This window comes from Hyperoodon ampullatus (genome assembly GCF_949752795.1).
Source record: "Hyperoodon ampullatus genome assembly, chromosome: 12".
In the NCBI taxonomy this organism is placed as follows: domain Eukaryota; kingdom Metazoa; phylum Chordata; class Mammalia; order Artiodactyla; family Ziphiidae; genus Hyperoodon; species Hyperoodon ampullatus.
Genome location: NC_136925.1, coordinates 60,138,881 through 60,155,702, shown reverse-complemented (window position 1 = coordinate 60,155,702; position 16,822 = coordinate 60,138,881). Strand labels below are relative to the sequence as shown.

The 16,822-nt window shown below is 38.3% G+C and overlaps 1 protein-coding gene across 9 annotated transcripts in view; it reads right to left on the bottom strand.

Moving 5' to 3' along the window:
• The window catches only part of EYA4 (EYA transcriptional coactivator and phosphatase 4), a gene marked incomplete at both ends in the record, with an annotated part of 230,504 nt that overhangs the window by 23,569 nt on the left and 190,113 nt on the right, over positions 1–16,822 (bottom strand). For all 9 annotated transcript variants that reach the window (XM_079716542.1, XM_079716539.1, XM_079716541.1 and 6 more), the window contains 2 exons: positions 14,720–14,803; positions 16,260–16,396. In XM_079716542.1, coding sequence (XP_079572668.1) covers positions 14,720–14,803; positions 16,260–16,396 — 221 coding nt within the window. The remainder of the gene's footprint in view (positions 1–14,719; positions 14,804–16,259; positions 16,397–16,822) is intronic.

The following is a 16,822-nucleotide window of genomic DNA, read 5'->3' as shown; positions in this document are numbered from 1 at the left end:
ATGTAAGCGCAGAGCATAAATTGGAGCCAGACAGTCTGTCTATGGGCCTTGCCCTGCACTGGGCCATCAGCTGGAATTCCTCCTCTAGGGACACACTGTAAAAATATTTCAGGAGAGGCAGCAATTATGTATTTTTAAAGAAATGGGGGATTTTTTTCTTTTAAGAACTCAAGCTCTTGAAACAGTTACTCCCTTGGGACCTGAATCATATTTGTGGACATGTGCACACAGAGGCAGAAGATGTGCAAATGCATTACAGGAAAAGAAAGATAAACTAGCTCCACGAACCAAGGTGGAAATAGCTAGTGGGTTTGTTAGAATACCTAAACTCTTTTAATCAGCGACAAGAAATGTCATGACATTCAGTCATGAATCAGAAGGGAAATTTTACAATTGAGTTGTTTTTCTATAATGGACAGGCAGTGGGCTTAAGCGTTCTCAGTGGGAATTGGAGAAGGATTTTAGGAACTTTTATGTATTTATTGAGTGTCTACTATGTGTCAGACATGATCAAATTCTGGGCAGAGAGCAGAAAATTAAATAAGCAAACTCCCTGCCCTTATGGGGTTTATATTATTACTGGATGAGTCCTCTGATGAATACATGGACAAAAAACAAGGAAATCTGTAGTATTTTAGGTGGTGAAAAAAATCAGTCAGCAGACACAAGGCTATGGGGATGGGTGGTGATGGCTTATTTAAAGAAAGTGAAGGGAAAGCCTTTCTTAGGAGGTGATAGTGGAGGATAAGAGACCTGAGAAAAGGGAGGGGACTAGCCATGCACAGACGTGGCGATAGGGAACATACACAGAGGCGACAGTGAGGCTAATGTGTACGGGAGAGTGTGAGGCACAGTGACCCAGGTGAGAGACATGAAATGGACCAAGGATTTTAAGAAAGAGGGAGTGATTAAGTGGGTCAAATACAAGTGAGAGAGACCCCAGGAAGATAAACCATGAATTTGGCAATATAAACCATGAAGTTGGCAAGATCATTTCTCAGACTTGAAGAGAGTTGTAAGACTGGCAAGAGAGGGAAGAGCAGAGAAAGAGGGCAGTGACTGGAAAACGGCTCAGGAGGCTTTTCTGGTGATGGGACTATGACGATATGTAAAAGAGTGATGGGAATAATCCAAAAAAGTGGGACACTGGGGATTCAGGAATGAAAGAGGTCTTTTTGGGAGGCGATTCACTGGGTAAGTGAGAGGGCCTGGACCCAGGGCATGAATGGGGGTGCAGAGAGCAGGAAGAGAATACGGTTATGGTGCAAAGATAAAGTGATCTTTCCAGTTTGCTTTTTTTTTCTTAAAGTGATGGAGGAGGAGTTTTGTGCAGAATTGAGAGGGGACTTTGAAGGACTGAGGGGAGAGAAGGTTTGAAATAATCAGCTGGAAGAGTTAGCCCAGGAGTGCTGGGACCCACTTGAGATTTGTGGCCACGTTCAGCTCTTGAGGTACAGGTAGAGTGTTGGACAGGGTTTTTTTTGATTTGTTTTGTTTTTTTCAAGGTGAGCCTGATGGAGAAAAAGAGGCATAAAGATGATGAGGCTTTATGCAAAAGCGGGGTGATAGCATCATCCAGGGCTGGGATGATGACGTCTGAGGCAGAGGCTCCTGAGTTTGACCACATATGAGAAGCACCTGGGGAGCTTTGAAAAATCCTGCTGCCCAGGCCACACCCTGTATCAATTAAATCAGATATTCTCTGAGGTGGGACACATGCATCAGTAATTTCTAAGCTCTCCAGTGATTCTAATGTACACAAGACTGAGAATCAGTGATTAAGATCTTTCTACTCAAAGTGTGGCTCACAGACCAACAGCACTGAGTTAGGAGCTTGTTAGACAGGCAGATCACAGACTCTACTCCAGAGATCTACTGAAGCAGAATATACAGTTTAACAAGATTGCCTGGTGACTCATAGGCATGTTAATATTTAAAAAGCACTGGTCTAAGAGCTCTCCTGAAGGTCTGGGATGGTTAGGGAACACCAGAGCTGGCATGGCCTTCTGGTTTCCCAGGAGTTAAGCCTCTGAGACGCTTCCAAAAGACTCTTATGACCTGAATCAGTCTGATTACTGCGTAGCATGGTGACTCAGTATAATTTCTTGGAAATTAGGTTTCCCTGGAAATAGCTTACAGTTATGAGTAAGAGTGAATTGCCCCACTTTCACCTCCATAAAGATCATCTGTGGACTTAACTTCAAGGACCAGAGGACCCATGGTGCCTCTTTTCTTAGTCATGTAGCCAACGACCTTCTAGGGAGCAGGTAAAGGTGTGAAACTAGTTAATTTTTCCTCTGGATTAAAAGGATTTGTTCAAAATCCAAGTATTTGATGTAAGCATCATATTTGCAACTGAACAGTAGTCAAATTAAGTAATCAGAATCATGAAGGGGACATCACACAGCTTACCTACCACTACCAGCTTCTACTGTTTTGATCAGTAGAGAATCCAATGAATAAAGCTCACCCACATTTATTAAACTAATAACAGATTAAATATACTTCAAGGGGAATTACAGCAATAGTAATATGTTACAACTATAGTTGCTATGCTATACTACTGCTATCGTAGAGATTATGGATTGACAGAACTTGCTTCCAGCCCATAATATATCATAAATATTTTTAAAAATAAAAAATAGTAAAGTATCATATTTATATTATGCAATATATAATAGTATAGCATAGCAACCGGATGGAAAGGGACAAGAAAAGAGAATGGTAAGAATGACCATGGAAGGATGAGCTAGAAAGCACAGGACTGAGAGAAAAGTGACAGAGATGGCAAATGAACCCACCCAATTGAGGCCTCAGGACTTGGAGAAAGGTGGGTGGTATATTAGAGGAAGACTGTAGAAAAGATAAGTGAGACATGAATTTCAAAAAAGGCAAGTTAATGATAAGTTATGGAAATTTAAGGCAAGGTAATAATGTAATCTGCCTCCCTCCAACACCCAAGATGTGAGATTGAATGTTTTTTTAAAATTTATTTATCTTTTTGTTGTTGTTGAGGTATAGTTGTTTTACAATGTTGTGTTAGTTTCTACTGTACAGCGAAGTGAAGTAGAGTTACCTGTGCTATACAGCAGGTTCTTATTAGTTATCTATTTTATGCACATCAGTGTATACATGTCAATCCCAATCGCCCAATTCATCCCACCCCCACCCCCACCCCCTACCACCCCTTGGTGTCCATACGTTTGTTCTCTAAATCTGTGTCTCTATTTCTGCCTTGCAAACTGGTTAATCTGTACCATTTTTCTAGATTCTACATATATGTGGTAATATACGATATTTATTTTTCTCTTTCTGACTTACTAGAGACTGTCATACAGAGTGAGATTGAGTGTTCATAAGCGAAGATCATAAACGGAGATTGAAACTTCAGGGAGGTTATAAAAGGTGTCTCCAGAAGTTTGTGCTTTTAAGAAATGAATAACCACTTATCTTTCTCGTATATTAATTTCAAGTTTCACTGTCTCTCAAACTCCCTATGAGAGCTTGAGAAGTGTCACTGTCTTTGATTTAGCTTTACTTTTACATACATATGTACAAGTGACCCTTGAACAACATAGGTTTGAACCTTGTTGGTCCATTTATATGCAGAATTTTTTTTCAATAAATATGCTGGAACATTTTTTGGAGATTTGCGATAATTTGAAAAAAACTCCCAGACCAACCACATAGCCTAGAAATATTGACAAAAAAATTTAAATTAGGTATATCATGAATGCATAAAATATATAGAGATACTAGTCTATTTTATCATTTAATACCATAAGATACACACAAATCTATTAAAAAGTTAAAATTGATCAAAACTTATGCACACACAGACTGTTCATGGCACCGTTCACAGTCAAGAGAAATGTATACAAACAAGATTAAATGCAGGATTAAATCATAACTGAAAAAATTAACTGTAGTCCATATTGTACTACTGTAGTAATTTCATAGCCGCCTCCTGTTACTATTTCAGTGAACTCAAGTGTTACAAGTATCCGCTTAAATGCCAAGTGACGCTAATCAACTCCTTGTGAGCAGTTCATTTCTCCAGTAAATTGCACATTGCAGTAAAAAGTGACCTCTTGCAGCTCTCACGTATTTTGCATTGTTTACTGCAATACCATAAACCTTAAATAACACCAGGGGACCCATACAAGTGCCCCTAGTGATGCTAGAAGTGCTCCCAAGAAGCAGAGAATAGTCATGACATGACAAAAAAAAAAGTTCAATTACTTGATATGTACCATAGCTTAAGTTCTTCAGCTGTGGTTGCCCTCCATCTCAAGATAAATAAATCCAGCGTAAAGACCATTGTAAAGAAGAAAAGGAGATTCATGAAGTCATCGCTGTGGTTACACCAGCAGGCTCGAAACCTTGCTCTTTTTCAGAAATACCTTTTTATCTCACGTGGAAAATCCATCTTTGATGCGGGTTCAGGATTACTACAAGAAAGGCATACCTGTAGATTCTAATATGATTTGAGAAAAAGTGAAGTCATTAAATCACAACTTAAAGCAAAAGGAAGGTGAAGGAGCTAAAGCTGGAGAAATTAATATCAGCAAAGATGCTCTGATAATTTAACAAAGAGGTTTGGCTTAAAAAATGTCATGATAACAGGAGAAGCAGCTTCACACACCAAGGGGCAGCAGATGTGTTCCCAGACACCATTAAGAAAATCATTGGGGAGAAAGAATATCTGCTGAACAGGTTTTTACTGCAGATGAAACTGCCCTATTCAGGAAAAAAAAAATGTCACCAAGGACATTTGTTAATAAGGAAGAGAAGATAGCAGCAGGATTTAAGGCAGGAAGGGACAGTCTAATACTACCGTTTTGTGCAAATGCAGTCAGGTTTATGATCAGGATCGCCCTTATATATAAAGCTGCTAAACCCAGTCCTTGAAGGGAAAGGATAAACACCAGCTGCCAGTCTTCTGATTGAACAAAAAGAAGGCCTGACAATGAGAACACTTTTTCTGGATTGGTTCTATTGAGGCTTTGTCCCTGAAGTCAGGAAGTACCTTGTTAGTAAGGGAATGCTTTTTAAAGTTCTTTTGATATTGGACTACGACCCTGGCTATGCAGAACCCCATGAGTTCAACACTGAAGGTACTGTAAAGTGGTCTACTTGCCCCCAAACACAACACCTCTAATTCATTCTCCAGAACAGGGGGGTCATAGGGCCCTTTAAGGCTCATTATATATGGTACTCTATGGAAAGGATTGTCAATGCTATGGAAGAGAACCTCAATAGAGAACATCATGAACGTCTGAAAGGATTATGCCATTGAAAATGCCATCATTGGTATAGAAAAGTCCCTAAAAACCATCAAGCCAGAAACAATAAATTCCTGCTGGAGAAACCTGTGTCCAGATGTTGTGCATGACGTCACAGGATTTATGACAGAGCCAATCAAGAAAATCATGAAAGAGATGGTGGATACAGCAAAGAGAGGTGAGGGCGAAGGGTTTCAAGATATAGATCTTGGAGAAATTCAAGAGCTAACAGACACCACACCAGAAAAATTAACAGGGGACAAATTGATGGAGATGAGTGCATCTGAACCAGTGCCAGACAACGAGGAAGAAGATGTAGAAGAAGCAGCGCCAGGAAACGAAATGACATTAGGCAGTCTGGCAGAAGGTTCTGATCATTCAAAACTACTTTTGATCTCTTTTAAGACGCAGACCCTTCTATGATATGGGCGCTGAAACTAAAGCAAACGGTGGAAAGATTGGTACCATATAGAAACATTTTTAGAAAAACGAAAAAGCAAAAAAAGTCAGACAGAAATTGTGCTGTATTTCCATAACGTTACACTGAGTGTGCCTGCCTCTCCTGCTTCCCCTTCCACCTCCTCCATCGCTTCCACCTCTGCCGCCTGGTGAGACAGCAAGACCAACCCCTCCTCTTGCCCCTCGTCCTCAGCCTACTCATTGTAAAGAGGCCGAGGATGAAGAATTTTATGACGATCCACTTCCACTAAATGAAGAGAAATCATCATGACAGACAGTTAATAACCTTATCTGTTATGTATGTGTGTTGAATGTCTTCATGTGAAAATCTAATAACTGTACGGCAAGAACTGTATGACACGTTTTTGTCCCATAATCACCATTGCCTAAGTTTTCGTCTTGTAGAACATCGTGTGCAAAGACTTGTATTGAAGTGAACAGCTTATCCTTACGTGTGCATAAGGTGAGTGATATATCATATAAAATTAATAATGTGTTAGCTTTCTTACTGTTTTATAACTTTGCTTTCAAAGAATTACATTACTGTACAGTATGCCCCTCTCTAGTAACTGGAGAAACGGCATATCAGCCTATCATCACAGGTAAATGTTTTTGTTTTTTTTTATAATGTAACTGTGTCTCCAATACTGTATTAAGAATATGACTGTAGGGCTTCCCTGGTGGCGCAGTGGTTGGGAATCTGCCTGCCAATGCAGGGGACACGGGTTCGAGCCCTGGTCTGGGAAGATCCCACATGCCGCGGAGCAACTAAGCCCGTGCGCCACAACTACTGAGCCTGCGCATCTGGAGCCTGTGCTCTGCAACGGGAGAGGCCGCGACAGTGAGAGGCCCGCACACCGCGATGAAGAGTGGCCCCCGCTCGCCGCAACTGGAGAAAAGCCCTCGCACAGAAACGAAGACCCAACACAGCCATAAATAAATAAACAAATAAATAAATTTATAAAAAAAAAAAAAAAAAAAAAAAAAAAGAATATGACTGTAATGCTGTGTGCCATGAAAATTTTACAATGATTCATTCATTAGTGTATAGGTTAGGCTACTGTGAAGCAACCATATTGATGACACTTAGGCTACCATAAAGCAATCACATCGCTGCTTTGTTATCAGTGCATGAATCGTTATGTCTGTAAATAAATATGAATTTCTTTTTCACATTATCTTTTCATTTTTGATGTCTAGTGTTAGTAATGCGTATCACATCTACAGTATTTTATATCATGTAAGACAATACTGACATAAGTACTGACAGACAATTCACCTTATAAACAGATGACAAACTTATGGTATTGATAAATACAGTACAGTACTGTAAATATACTTCCTCTTACTTATGACTTTCATAATAACATTTTCTTTTCTCTAGCTTATTTATTGTAAGAATACGGTATATAATACATCAACATGCAAAATTCGTGGTAACCATTTATGTTATCAGTAAGGCTTATAGTCAACAGCAGCCTATTGGCAGTTAAGTTTTTAAGGTGTCATAAGTTACTCAGATTTTTGACTACATGGGGGGTCGGCGCCCCTGATCCCCCGCATTGTTCAAGGGTCAACTATAGTATGTTTACATGCATACGCATGTGTGCCCTTAAACACATATACTATGAGCAACCATGAAAAACACTAAAAATTTTTTCACTTTATTTTTCTTTTCCATTATGGTTTATTATAGGATATTGACTATAGACCCCTGTGCTATACAGTAGGACCTTGTTGTTTATCCATTCTATATATAATAGTTTGCATCTGTTAGTCCCAAACTCCCAATCCATCCCTCCCCGACCCCTCTCCCCCTTGGCAGCCACAAATCTGTTCTCTATCACTAAAGTTTTTGAGACTTGTAAATTCTGCATTCATTCAATTTATATGTCCCATGATCACTCTCTAGTTATGCTCTTCTTCTCTACAACATTGAGCTGAGTATCTCACATTATGAGATGAAACAACACATACATTTTTTGATAAAACACCCAGTTTCCCCAAATTCAGTTTCTCAACATTCAGATTTCCTTGGAACTAAAAAAACAGGTTACACTCATTGAATGTTTGCTCTGAGGTAGGTAATGTGCTGAGTTTTAATGCACCGACTCATTTAACCCTTCTAATCAAATTATGAAGTTATTATTCTCCCCATTTTATATAAAAGGTAACTGAGGCTCACAAAGACTAAATAAACTACCCAAGGTCACATGCATAGTAGGAAGTGGAGATAGAATTTAAGCTCAGGTCCCTTCTCCCTCCAAATTCAGAATGCTCTAACCATTATGCCCAGAGGGGTGGTCACCTGCATGCTGCCATCAGATTGGCCTCCAATCCATGGTTCCAACACTTGATTCATTCTAACCACATTCTAGCAAATCATGTTGCTTTTCTTTAGGTGACATACACATAAGTCAGTACTTATCTTCATGACAATCTCATCATTTAAAATATAGCTTGTGCTGTTTCAGAAGCCTTTCCACATAAGTGTGTGTAGATTGTTTAATATAAAAGTAACCAGTGGATTTATCCTGATGAACATATCATTTCTCCAGTGCTCCTCTTATATAAGATGTTGTCTAAAATGAGCAAGTAGTTTTGGGAGCTTGGATTTCAGTTTTGCAATATAACTGTTCACTTTTCCTTCAGTCTTTTCCCTGACCTGGGCTATTTCCTTTGCATCCTTCCTGTGGAATGACTTTTAGAGAATCATGGTCTCATAGCACATGACACATTAATGCTTCAAAATAAACCAAATCCCTAAAGCACAATTTTTTTTAGCTTCTTTCACTTCTTCCTCTAACAAAGAGGAATTACTGCAACTTATCAGGTAAAATACTATATACATTTAATCAGGGAATAGAGATAATCTTCATAAACTCTAACAGATGATGGATGATTCCTGGTCTGCGTCCTGCCAAATTTACAAACTCCTACTTTAGAGCTGTGCAGTGCTGAAAGGTGTACATGCCAGCTGGTGCTCAGCTGCAAAGCCCATCATCAGCTCCACAGGCAGCAGAACTCAAATACTGACATCCCTCATTTGCCATCATGGTAAATATCCAGCAATAGTTCTGCTTGGGAAAAGAGCATGTTGTGTTGACAACTGAACAGGGTCCAAAAGTGATCACATATTAGGAAGATCCTTGGAAAATTCACAATATTATTTATTTATAAACGGAAGCAGGATTTTTCTAAAGTTTCTTTTTTAGTTAAAACACAAAAGTTAGTTACGCAGAGCAATTTATGAGTAAAAATGGCATTCCTATATTATTATGTTCCATGAATTTTATTTTGATAGGTGGTGGGGAAAGACATGAGACCAAAAGAGTGCAGTGGGTTCTGGCTGGCCAAACCACTTGCGAGCTGTGTGACATGGTACCAATCACATAGGGTGGTGGTGAAAGTGAAGGAGATAGTAATGCATTTAACAGGACACTCAGAAAAGTGCCAGGCACATAGCAAGAGCTCAAAAATGGTACTTACTTACTTATTTGTTTGCTTGTTTGTTTATTTTTACCGGGGTTGGAGGTGGGGAAGAGAGAGAAAAATAGGTAGATGGGTAGTTAGGTGTGGTCATGGCAGGACGTGATTTTACACACTGGTGGTTGTATTTCCAGCTCTCAGCTCACTATATTTCAGGCCACTGCAGTACCACTTTGTGCAAACATTGACCTTCTGCATGTCTGGAGATTTCTGTCTTTGTCATTTCCCCTTTTGGGGGAAATAGTGCATTAAATTTCTCCGCCACAGGACATGGATGATAGTTTTCAGAGCTAAGTGCTACTTTTATACTTTTTTTTTACATTATATCATTTAATCCATCCAGTAACTCCAGGAAGGAAATGGATTATAACCATGTTTAGATGTGAAAACAGGCTCAGAGGTTAAATGGGTAGCTTAAGGTACATGTAGGCACAGGACTTCCTCCTAACCTCTAGTTTGGTGCTCCTTCAGCTGGATTACTGCCTTACAGAATGTGTTCTGAGCAACCCGCAGGACTCAGGAAACCCTTTTGGGGTGACTGAGAACAATGGGGGAAGGGATTGCCTACTTGAGGGAAATGGGATGTCTCCAGTCCCCCAACTTCTACATTTCACCTAGAGCAGATCTGCCCTTATATGTTTTATATAAAGATACTCAGCGTGATATACTACAAACATAAAAGATTCTCTGGTTAAAAGAACAGAAAAATCACTATGTCATACAAAACTTTTACACTCTGGAAGTGCACACTGTGGAAACAAGACTGATCCGAGAAATTAAAAGGACTGAAGACATTAACAATTTCAAGATCAGATAAACTTTACGTAGTACAGGGGTCTTTTTTTTCCTCAGCAGAAATAATGGCCCAGGTCACTTTCGCTATTGGCAAAGTCCTTCTGAATTGTCAACTGATCACCAGAAAGACCTCATTTCAGCCGGTCCTCAAGGTCATTACTTAGACACTCAGGAATGGAGGAATTAAACATGGTTACAAAGGATTCTTAACTGTAAAACATCTCAGGACCTTTAAGATGATAACATATACTGAATGGCCATAAAATTCAAGTATTCCTCAAATTTATTTGGCCATCGGGTTTTTTTCCACAAAGACTACCAATTAACATATTTTGGAACTCATTTTCCCAAGAAAAATGTTGGGGAAATGCTATTTTCTAGCGGTTCCCAAAGCATGGTCCATCAGCTTTATTGAAAATTTATTCCAAAGGTGAAATCTCAGGCCCTACCTCAGACCTACAGAATCAGAAACTCTGGGTTTTACAATCCCTGAGGGTCAGGGACTCACATTCAACTTAAAGAAGCCTTTCTCCAGTCAGCAGTCTCCTAAATGGTCTTCTTCCTCTAAACTCCTTTCTCCACGAAGCAGCCGATCTTAAACCACCGGGCCCCAATTCAACCTAAACCCTACAACAACTTCCACTGCACCTAGAATAAATTCCAAATGCCTTACGGCAGACACTGGACCTGATGCAGCCCCCTGCCTGTCTCTCTGTTTTTACCTTGTGTTATCTTGTGTTACTCTCCTTTGTTTACAAACTTCCAGCCACACTGCTCCTTTATATTCCCAGAACACTGGAAGATTGCTCCTGCCCAGAGCCCTTCTATGTCCTCTGCCTGGAACGGTCCCCTCCACACTCCTCTCCCCCCTAATCTGCACGGCTAGTTCCTTCTTGTAATTCAGGTGTCAGCATCAATGTCACCTCCCCAGTCACCCGCCCAGTCACTCTCCATCTGACCTAGTTTTATTGTCTTCAGAGCAGTTACCATAATCTGAAGTTACTTTGTTTGCTTGTAAGCTCCATGAGAGCAGGAAGCATGTGTACCTGTGCTAAGTAAATATTTGTTGGATGAACACAGCTGTCCTTGGAGCTCTAGTTTATTTTATGGTGTGTGGTGAAGCTGCAACTACCCAATGCCCTCTGTGTCCCCTTCAAATGACCCCTGAGCTACATGTGATCCCAAGCTTCACAAGATGGGCCTCATATAACAACATCCTTTATTTATCCACTTCTTAACATGCCAAAATATTAATGTCTTACTAGATAAAAGGCAACACTAATTTCCTTATTGACATTAAGAAAAAAGATCAAATTACTTTAAAAAATAAATAATCATTCAATAAACATTGTTATCTAAATTGTTTTTCATGCAACTCAATAAAGGAATTTTCATTTTGATTAGAAAAAAATAGAGCTTAAAAACATTTTCCCTTTAATTTCTTTTAATTTCCTGGAGGAAACCATTATTCAACATGGTCAACTCCAGCAGGCCCCCTTCCACTAGCAGAGAATAGTATTAAGGACAAAGATTTGTTATGAGAATGACCTGGTTTCCAATATTCGTACCAGCATTTATCACTTTGTGACCTTGGTCAAGTTTCTTAAACGCCAATAACCCAGGTTTCCTCATCCACAGAACTTGGATCACAATACGTTACAGTAGAGTAATTATAAGAGTTAAGTTGGATAACATTTGTGAAAGTAATCACAGTTACAATATTTTTGAGCGTTAGTTCACATCAAGTGTTCTGCTAAGCTATTAAACATGGTATTCTCTTTACTTCTCCTTCACTATAGATAGTAGTATTCCTATGTTACAGAAATGGAGATGGAAGAATTAAGTAATTTGCCCAAGGTCAGAAAACTGTAAGCATCAGCACTGGGTTTTCAAAGTTAGGTTTCTCTGACTCGAAGGCTCTTGTCCTTCTCCCCCATCCCTACTGCTTGTGAAACGCCAAACACAGGTGCTCCCATATGGTAGGTGTTCTAGAAATGTAGGCTTATCTTCCCCACACCCTGCCCACAGTGCCTCCGATCCTATTCCAATTCTGCACCACCATGAGGTCCTGGTATCTGTCTACCACACTCTATTTCACTGAACATTTCTTAAGTTTTTCCTTTTGATGGAAAACTATCCCAATTGTCTGCAAGAAGATAATTAGAATCATTCCAACTTAAAGGAGAACTCACACAACTGCCTTCACAGTACCTCACTAATTGTCCTTATTCCTTTCAGGAAACGTCACTTGTATATTGTGTTCATGGTAGCTTAATCGTCTACGCCATGTGATGTTCTATAAGCAGAAACGACATGGGCTTTGAGGTCAAAGAGTCCAGGGCCCCAAGAGTCATCTCTACCACTGACTAGTTGTGTGACTTTGCACACATCTTATTCCCTCTCTGAGCATGTTTCCTCACGTACATATTGGGGAGAAGAACCCACCCCTTAAAATTGTTGTGACGCTTAATGCTGGCACATTGTGGGCATTAAATAAACATTAGCTTCCTTCTTCCCCTCACTTTTCCTGCCGTTTCTGCAAGCTCTGCTGTTTTAAGCCTCTGTAGGCATAGAGAATGTCTCTCTTTTCTATGCGAACAAAGCTTTTTGACAATACTTTAAAATAACGGAACTTGTTTGTGAAATGAATGCCGTATGACCAGGTGGCCATCCCGGGACGTGATGGGTTATTTCAGTGATGTACCACTGCTGAGGGAAGTAGGAGAACTTTGCTTTTGGAATTGCTCTTAGAGCCAGTTTATTAGTCACTCAAGAAAAGCAGCTTCATTATTTGATGTTGTTTTTTAATGGTTTACCACATCTCTGCTTCTTTACTGGTACCCCTTCATATCCCAAATAGAAGGCCATGCTCAGTTCTGGGATGGTAGAAACTTTAAGGTATTTTTGACGAAAAGGGAAATATATATATATATATATATATATATATATATATATATATATATATATAGTGACATTTTGACCATGCACTTTATTTATCGCCTTGGGTTCAAATCATCCTTTTACTTCTAAATATCACAATTACCACAAAAGGATGAAGAATTGAAGTCAGGAAATATTTTACAAATCCAAAGGTAATTCCGAAAGATGAGTCCCACCAATGATTTGGCATAATAGAAGCAACATGGATATTTAGGTATAGCCTCCAATGGTGAATATTTTGAAGGGAACTTTATTTGGATTTGTGTGTTCAAATTAGACTGTTTATTTTAAACATTTATCTAATATGAAAATTTGCACAAAAATACTGTAATCAGTTCAATAGGATTACTGTGTATTCCACATAAGCCAAAATTATTTCAGAAGAAAATGCTTTAGATTACTATTTGGAAACTTTTTAGACTGTATATTTGGAAACTTTTTAGACTGTATGCTCTATCAGTAATAGAATTTTGAGTGTGTACCACAAATTTATGTATAGTTAATTTATTTATAAATTACATACATATTCTTTGAGTTATAATCATTTACATGTATTGAAACAGATAAGAATAGAAATTGCAGGGTATAAGTGTGTTATTTTCTCTCCTTATCTCAGTGAAGCTCCTTGTGTATATCTGGCACATATGCATACATCCTGCTTTGGAGATCACTGTTTTAGATGATAATTGTGATAAAAGAGCTAAGAGTCCTTTTTCTGAATGGTCACTAAATAAAATTGTTACCTTTCATATGTTTAGCAACTTTCATTACTTATACTAAAAATCAAATGCAATGCAAATTCATCAAGAGTGAAATTTAGGAGGAAATGCTTGAGTGCAATTAATTCATCACAACTAGTCTAGAAGATGTTAAAAACTGCATGTTGAGCTAACATGAGACCCTATGAAATAATGTGACACTATAAAGATGAAGGGAGACACTTCTGTAAGTGTCATATGAAAAGGAACCAAAGTTAGATACAACTTTGAATACAGTAATTGAAGGCAGGCCAACATGTTGTGAATTGACTCTGGTTAGACTGTGAGTCCTACAGAACCAAAGACTCAAATGGCCTCTACAACTGTGTTTCTAGTTGCAAAACCTGTTGCAGGTGCATCACTCTTTGAAACAGACTCACACACGTGTATAACAACACTGTTACAAGAAGCAAGCTGACTATGAAAATAATGGCAAGAGACAAAGGAAAGTAACGAGAACATCTGCCTCTGGATTTGTATGTGTGACAGGGTATTATTCCCAGTCTCTATAATATGCTTCCTCTAAGTTACCAAAAAATACTTATATTTATAAATGCAAAGGATCTGTCAGACAAAAGATTACTTCCTTATTTCAAGTGGCGTTCCATAGCAACATTTGGTGCAACAAATTAATTCAAACAATTTCTTGAAGTGCCCTTATTAGACAATAATATACATATTATAATGTTTAAAGTCCATTTCAATTTACAAAAACATTTTCTAAAATAATTATGTGAGGGTAATAAGCTTGGTTTTTCACATAGAAAATTCAAAGTTATTATGAAGAAAGGAAAAAGAATATGATTTCTAATTAAGTTCTGTAAAATTTGCCAGTTCACGTTAAAGAACAATGAGCCATTGGAAATAAATAATTAAGAGCAGACTTGACAGACTGCAATAAAAACACTACAAGGTATTTTTAAATGGCTTTTGAGTTTATTTAAAATAAAATTCTAACAAGGTGTCTTGAGGTAAAATTTCTTGATTTCTTACCTTGCCATACTTCTGGGCATAAGATCCCGTGAGCAGTGAATGGAAAACAATGATGGTTTCATCCAAGTCCCAGACAAACACACGCTGGAGAAAAAAGATAAATATTGAAGAATTATCAAGTTCTAAGGAAACAGAATTCTCTTTACAAGTAGAAGTCCTCTTGTTTTATCATTGGATATAATCTTGATACCATTATAAGGAAATCTATGCTACTCCATTAATTTTTCCTCCAAATTTGTCAAATCTAACCCCTGTAAAACCTGAGGAGCAAGAGTGACAAAAATAATAAGGCTTAAAAATGCGATGTCCTAATCTGAATGAATTCATTCAAATATGTATTTGCAGTTAATACCCAAAAGACATGTTTCGACTTTATGATAGAAGTGTGTTCTTATAAAATTTTATGTCTCATGAATTCATGAAGTTTTCTAATTCATGCAAAGAATTATATTTTAAAAAATATTTTAAAGAATCAATGAACAATCCCTGAATAGAAATTGTAATGTGTGGACCCTTGGGTCAGATTAAGTCATAAGATGGGTTGTTTGGCCTGCACAGTGTTTTGAACGATTTCAAATTATTGATTAAAATTTCCAGATTAGAAGATTTCACACGAAGTTCAGGGTTCTGACTGCAGTAGACAAACTTCCGTTTTGTGGCAATGGTCGCTGACAGTCCATGTGGCAATGATGCAGGGGTCCCTTTAGACTGGGCCGGTGCTCCCCACTCTTCCCAGTCTGCTGGCCCCCTAGCCCAGTTCACTCATTCATATCACCTGCTGGGTTCTTGAAGGCATTTGAATCTGCTACTGTTGTTCGCATCAAGGAAATGATCTCTTATGCAGAGGTACAAGGGCTAGTACTTGACTTTACTAAATCTGGAGATTTAACTTTTTTTCACAATTAAAATATGCAGCTGTGTAAGAAGTAACACATTATGGTTAAGAATAGTTTCTTCTAACGTTTTATAATAAAAAACAACCTGCTTAGTATGTATATATCTCAAAAGATCTGTCCCAACTGGAAACAATGACACACAGAAATTTTTACAAGTATAAAAATTTTAACATATGTATCAAATGATTGGAATTTTTCTTATTTTCTGATGACAACTTCTTTTCTCCATACAGATTAATTTTACCTTTTAAAATTTATTGACCCATGTAAAAACATCTTTCATGACCCTAGTACTCCCAGAAAGAGTGCTTCTCAGATAAATACCCCACAAACAATGGCTTTATTTTTCTAATTTCTGCTTGTGCCTTCTGTTTGTGTCTTTTGGATCAAAAGATGCAACTATCTCAGGCCTAGAATTTATAGAGCATTTTTAACTAAGTTGTTATTCTCTTTAGTTTTGCCATTATAATGGACGAAATCTCTAATTTCAGAGCTGTGAAATGCCTACTTCATAGTAGGTCCACTCATTTCATGATATATCTTTTTCTTTTAAGTCTGAAACTTTACAGAACTGTACGGTATAGAATATATCATTCAATAAAATGAAACATCACATTACACCTTTTAAGGAGAAGTCAACATACCTCCAGGTCACTGTCGGGAGGCGGGGAGGGATTACTTTTCCGGCCTCTTCCTCGGGACTTTGACCCAGAACTCCTGCACGTTCTCTCATCAAGATCCTTGATGGGTGTGGAGGGGCTCTGCACGGTATCAAACTCTCCTGTAAATAACATGAATACTGTCAAGGACGGCACTTCATTTTTAGATCAGGTATGAGTCTTCATGATTAATGATTTTAACAAATCCTACAACAGAAAATTCCTTATGACAAGAAAGATTTATAATCAAATACACAAAATTTTAATTTAGTCAAAATTTTGCAGGTCACACAGGTTTCTCCTAGTTTTGATCTATGTGATCTATTAAACCTGAAGACCTTTTGTACTCCAGATGCCCTCAACTTCCTATCTCTATTCCCACCTATGTATTTATCTAAATTTAGATCTGTTGTCACCTCCTTATGTCTGAGGATGAGATCCCATCCCTCCCCTTGCAAATATGACTTCCGTGCCTCACCTATTAGAGAATAATCATGCTCCACTACCCAAACTCTCTCTTACCTTCCCTTCAATCTCTCCTGTTTCTA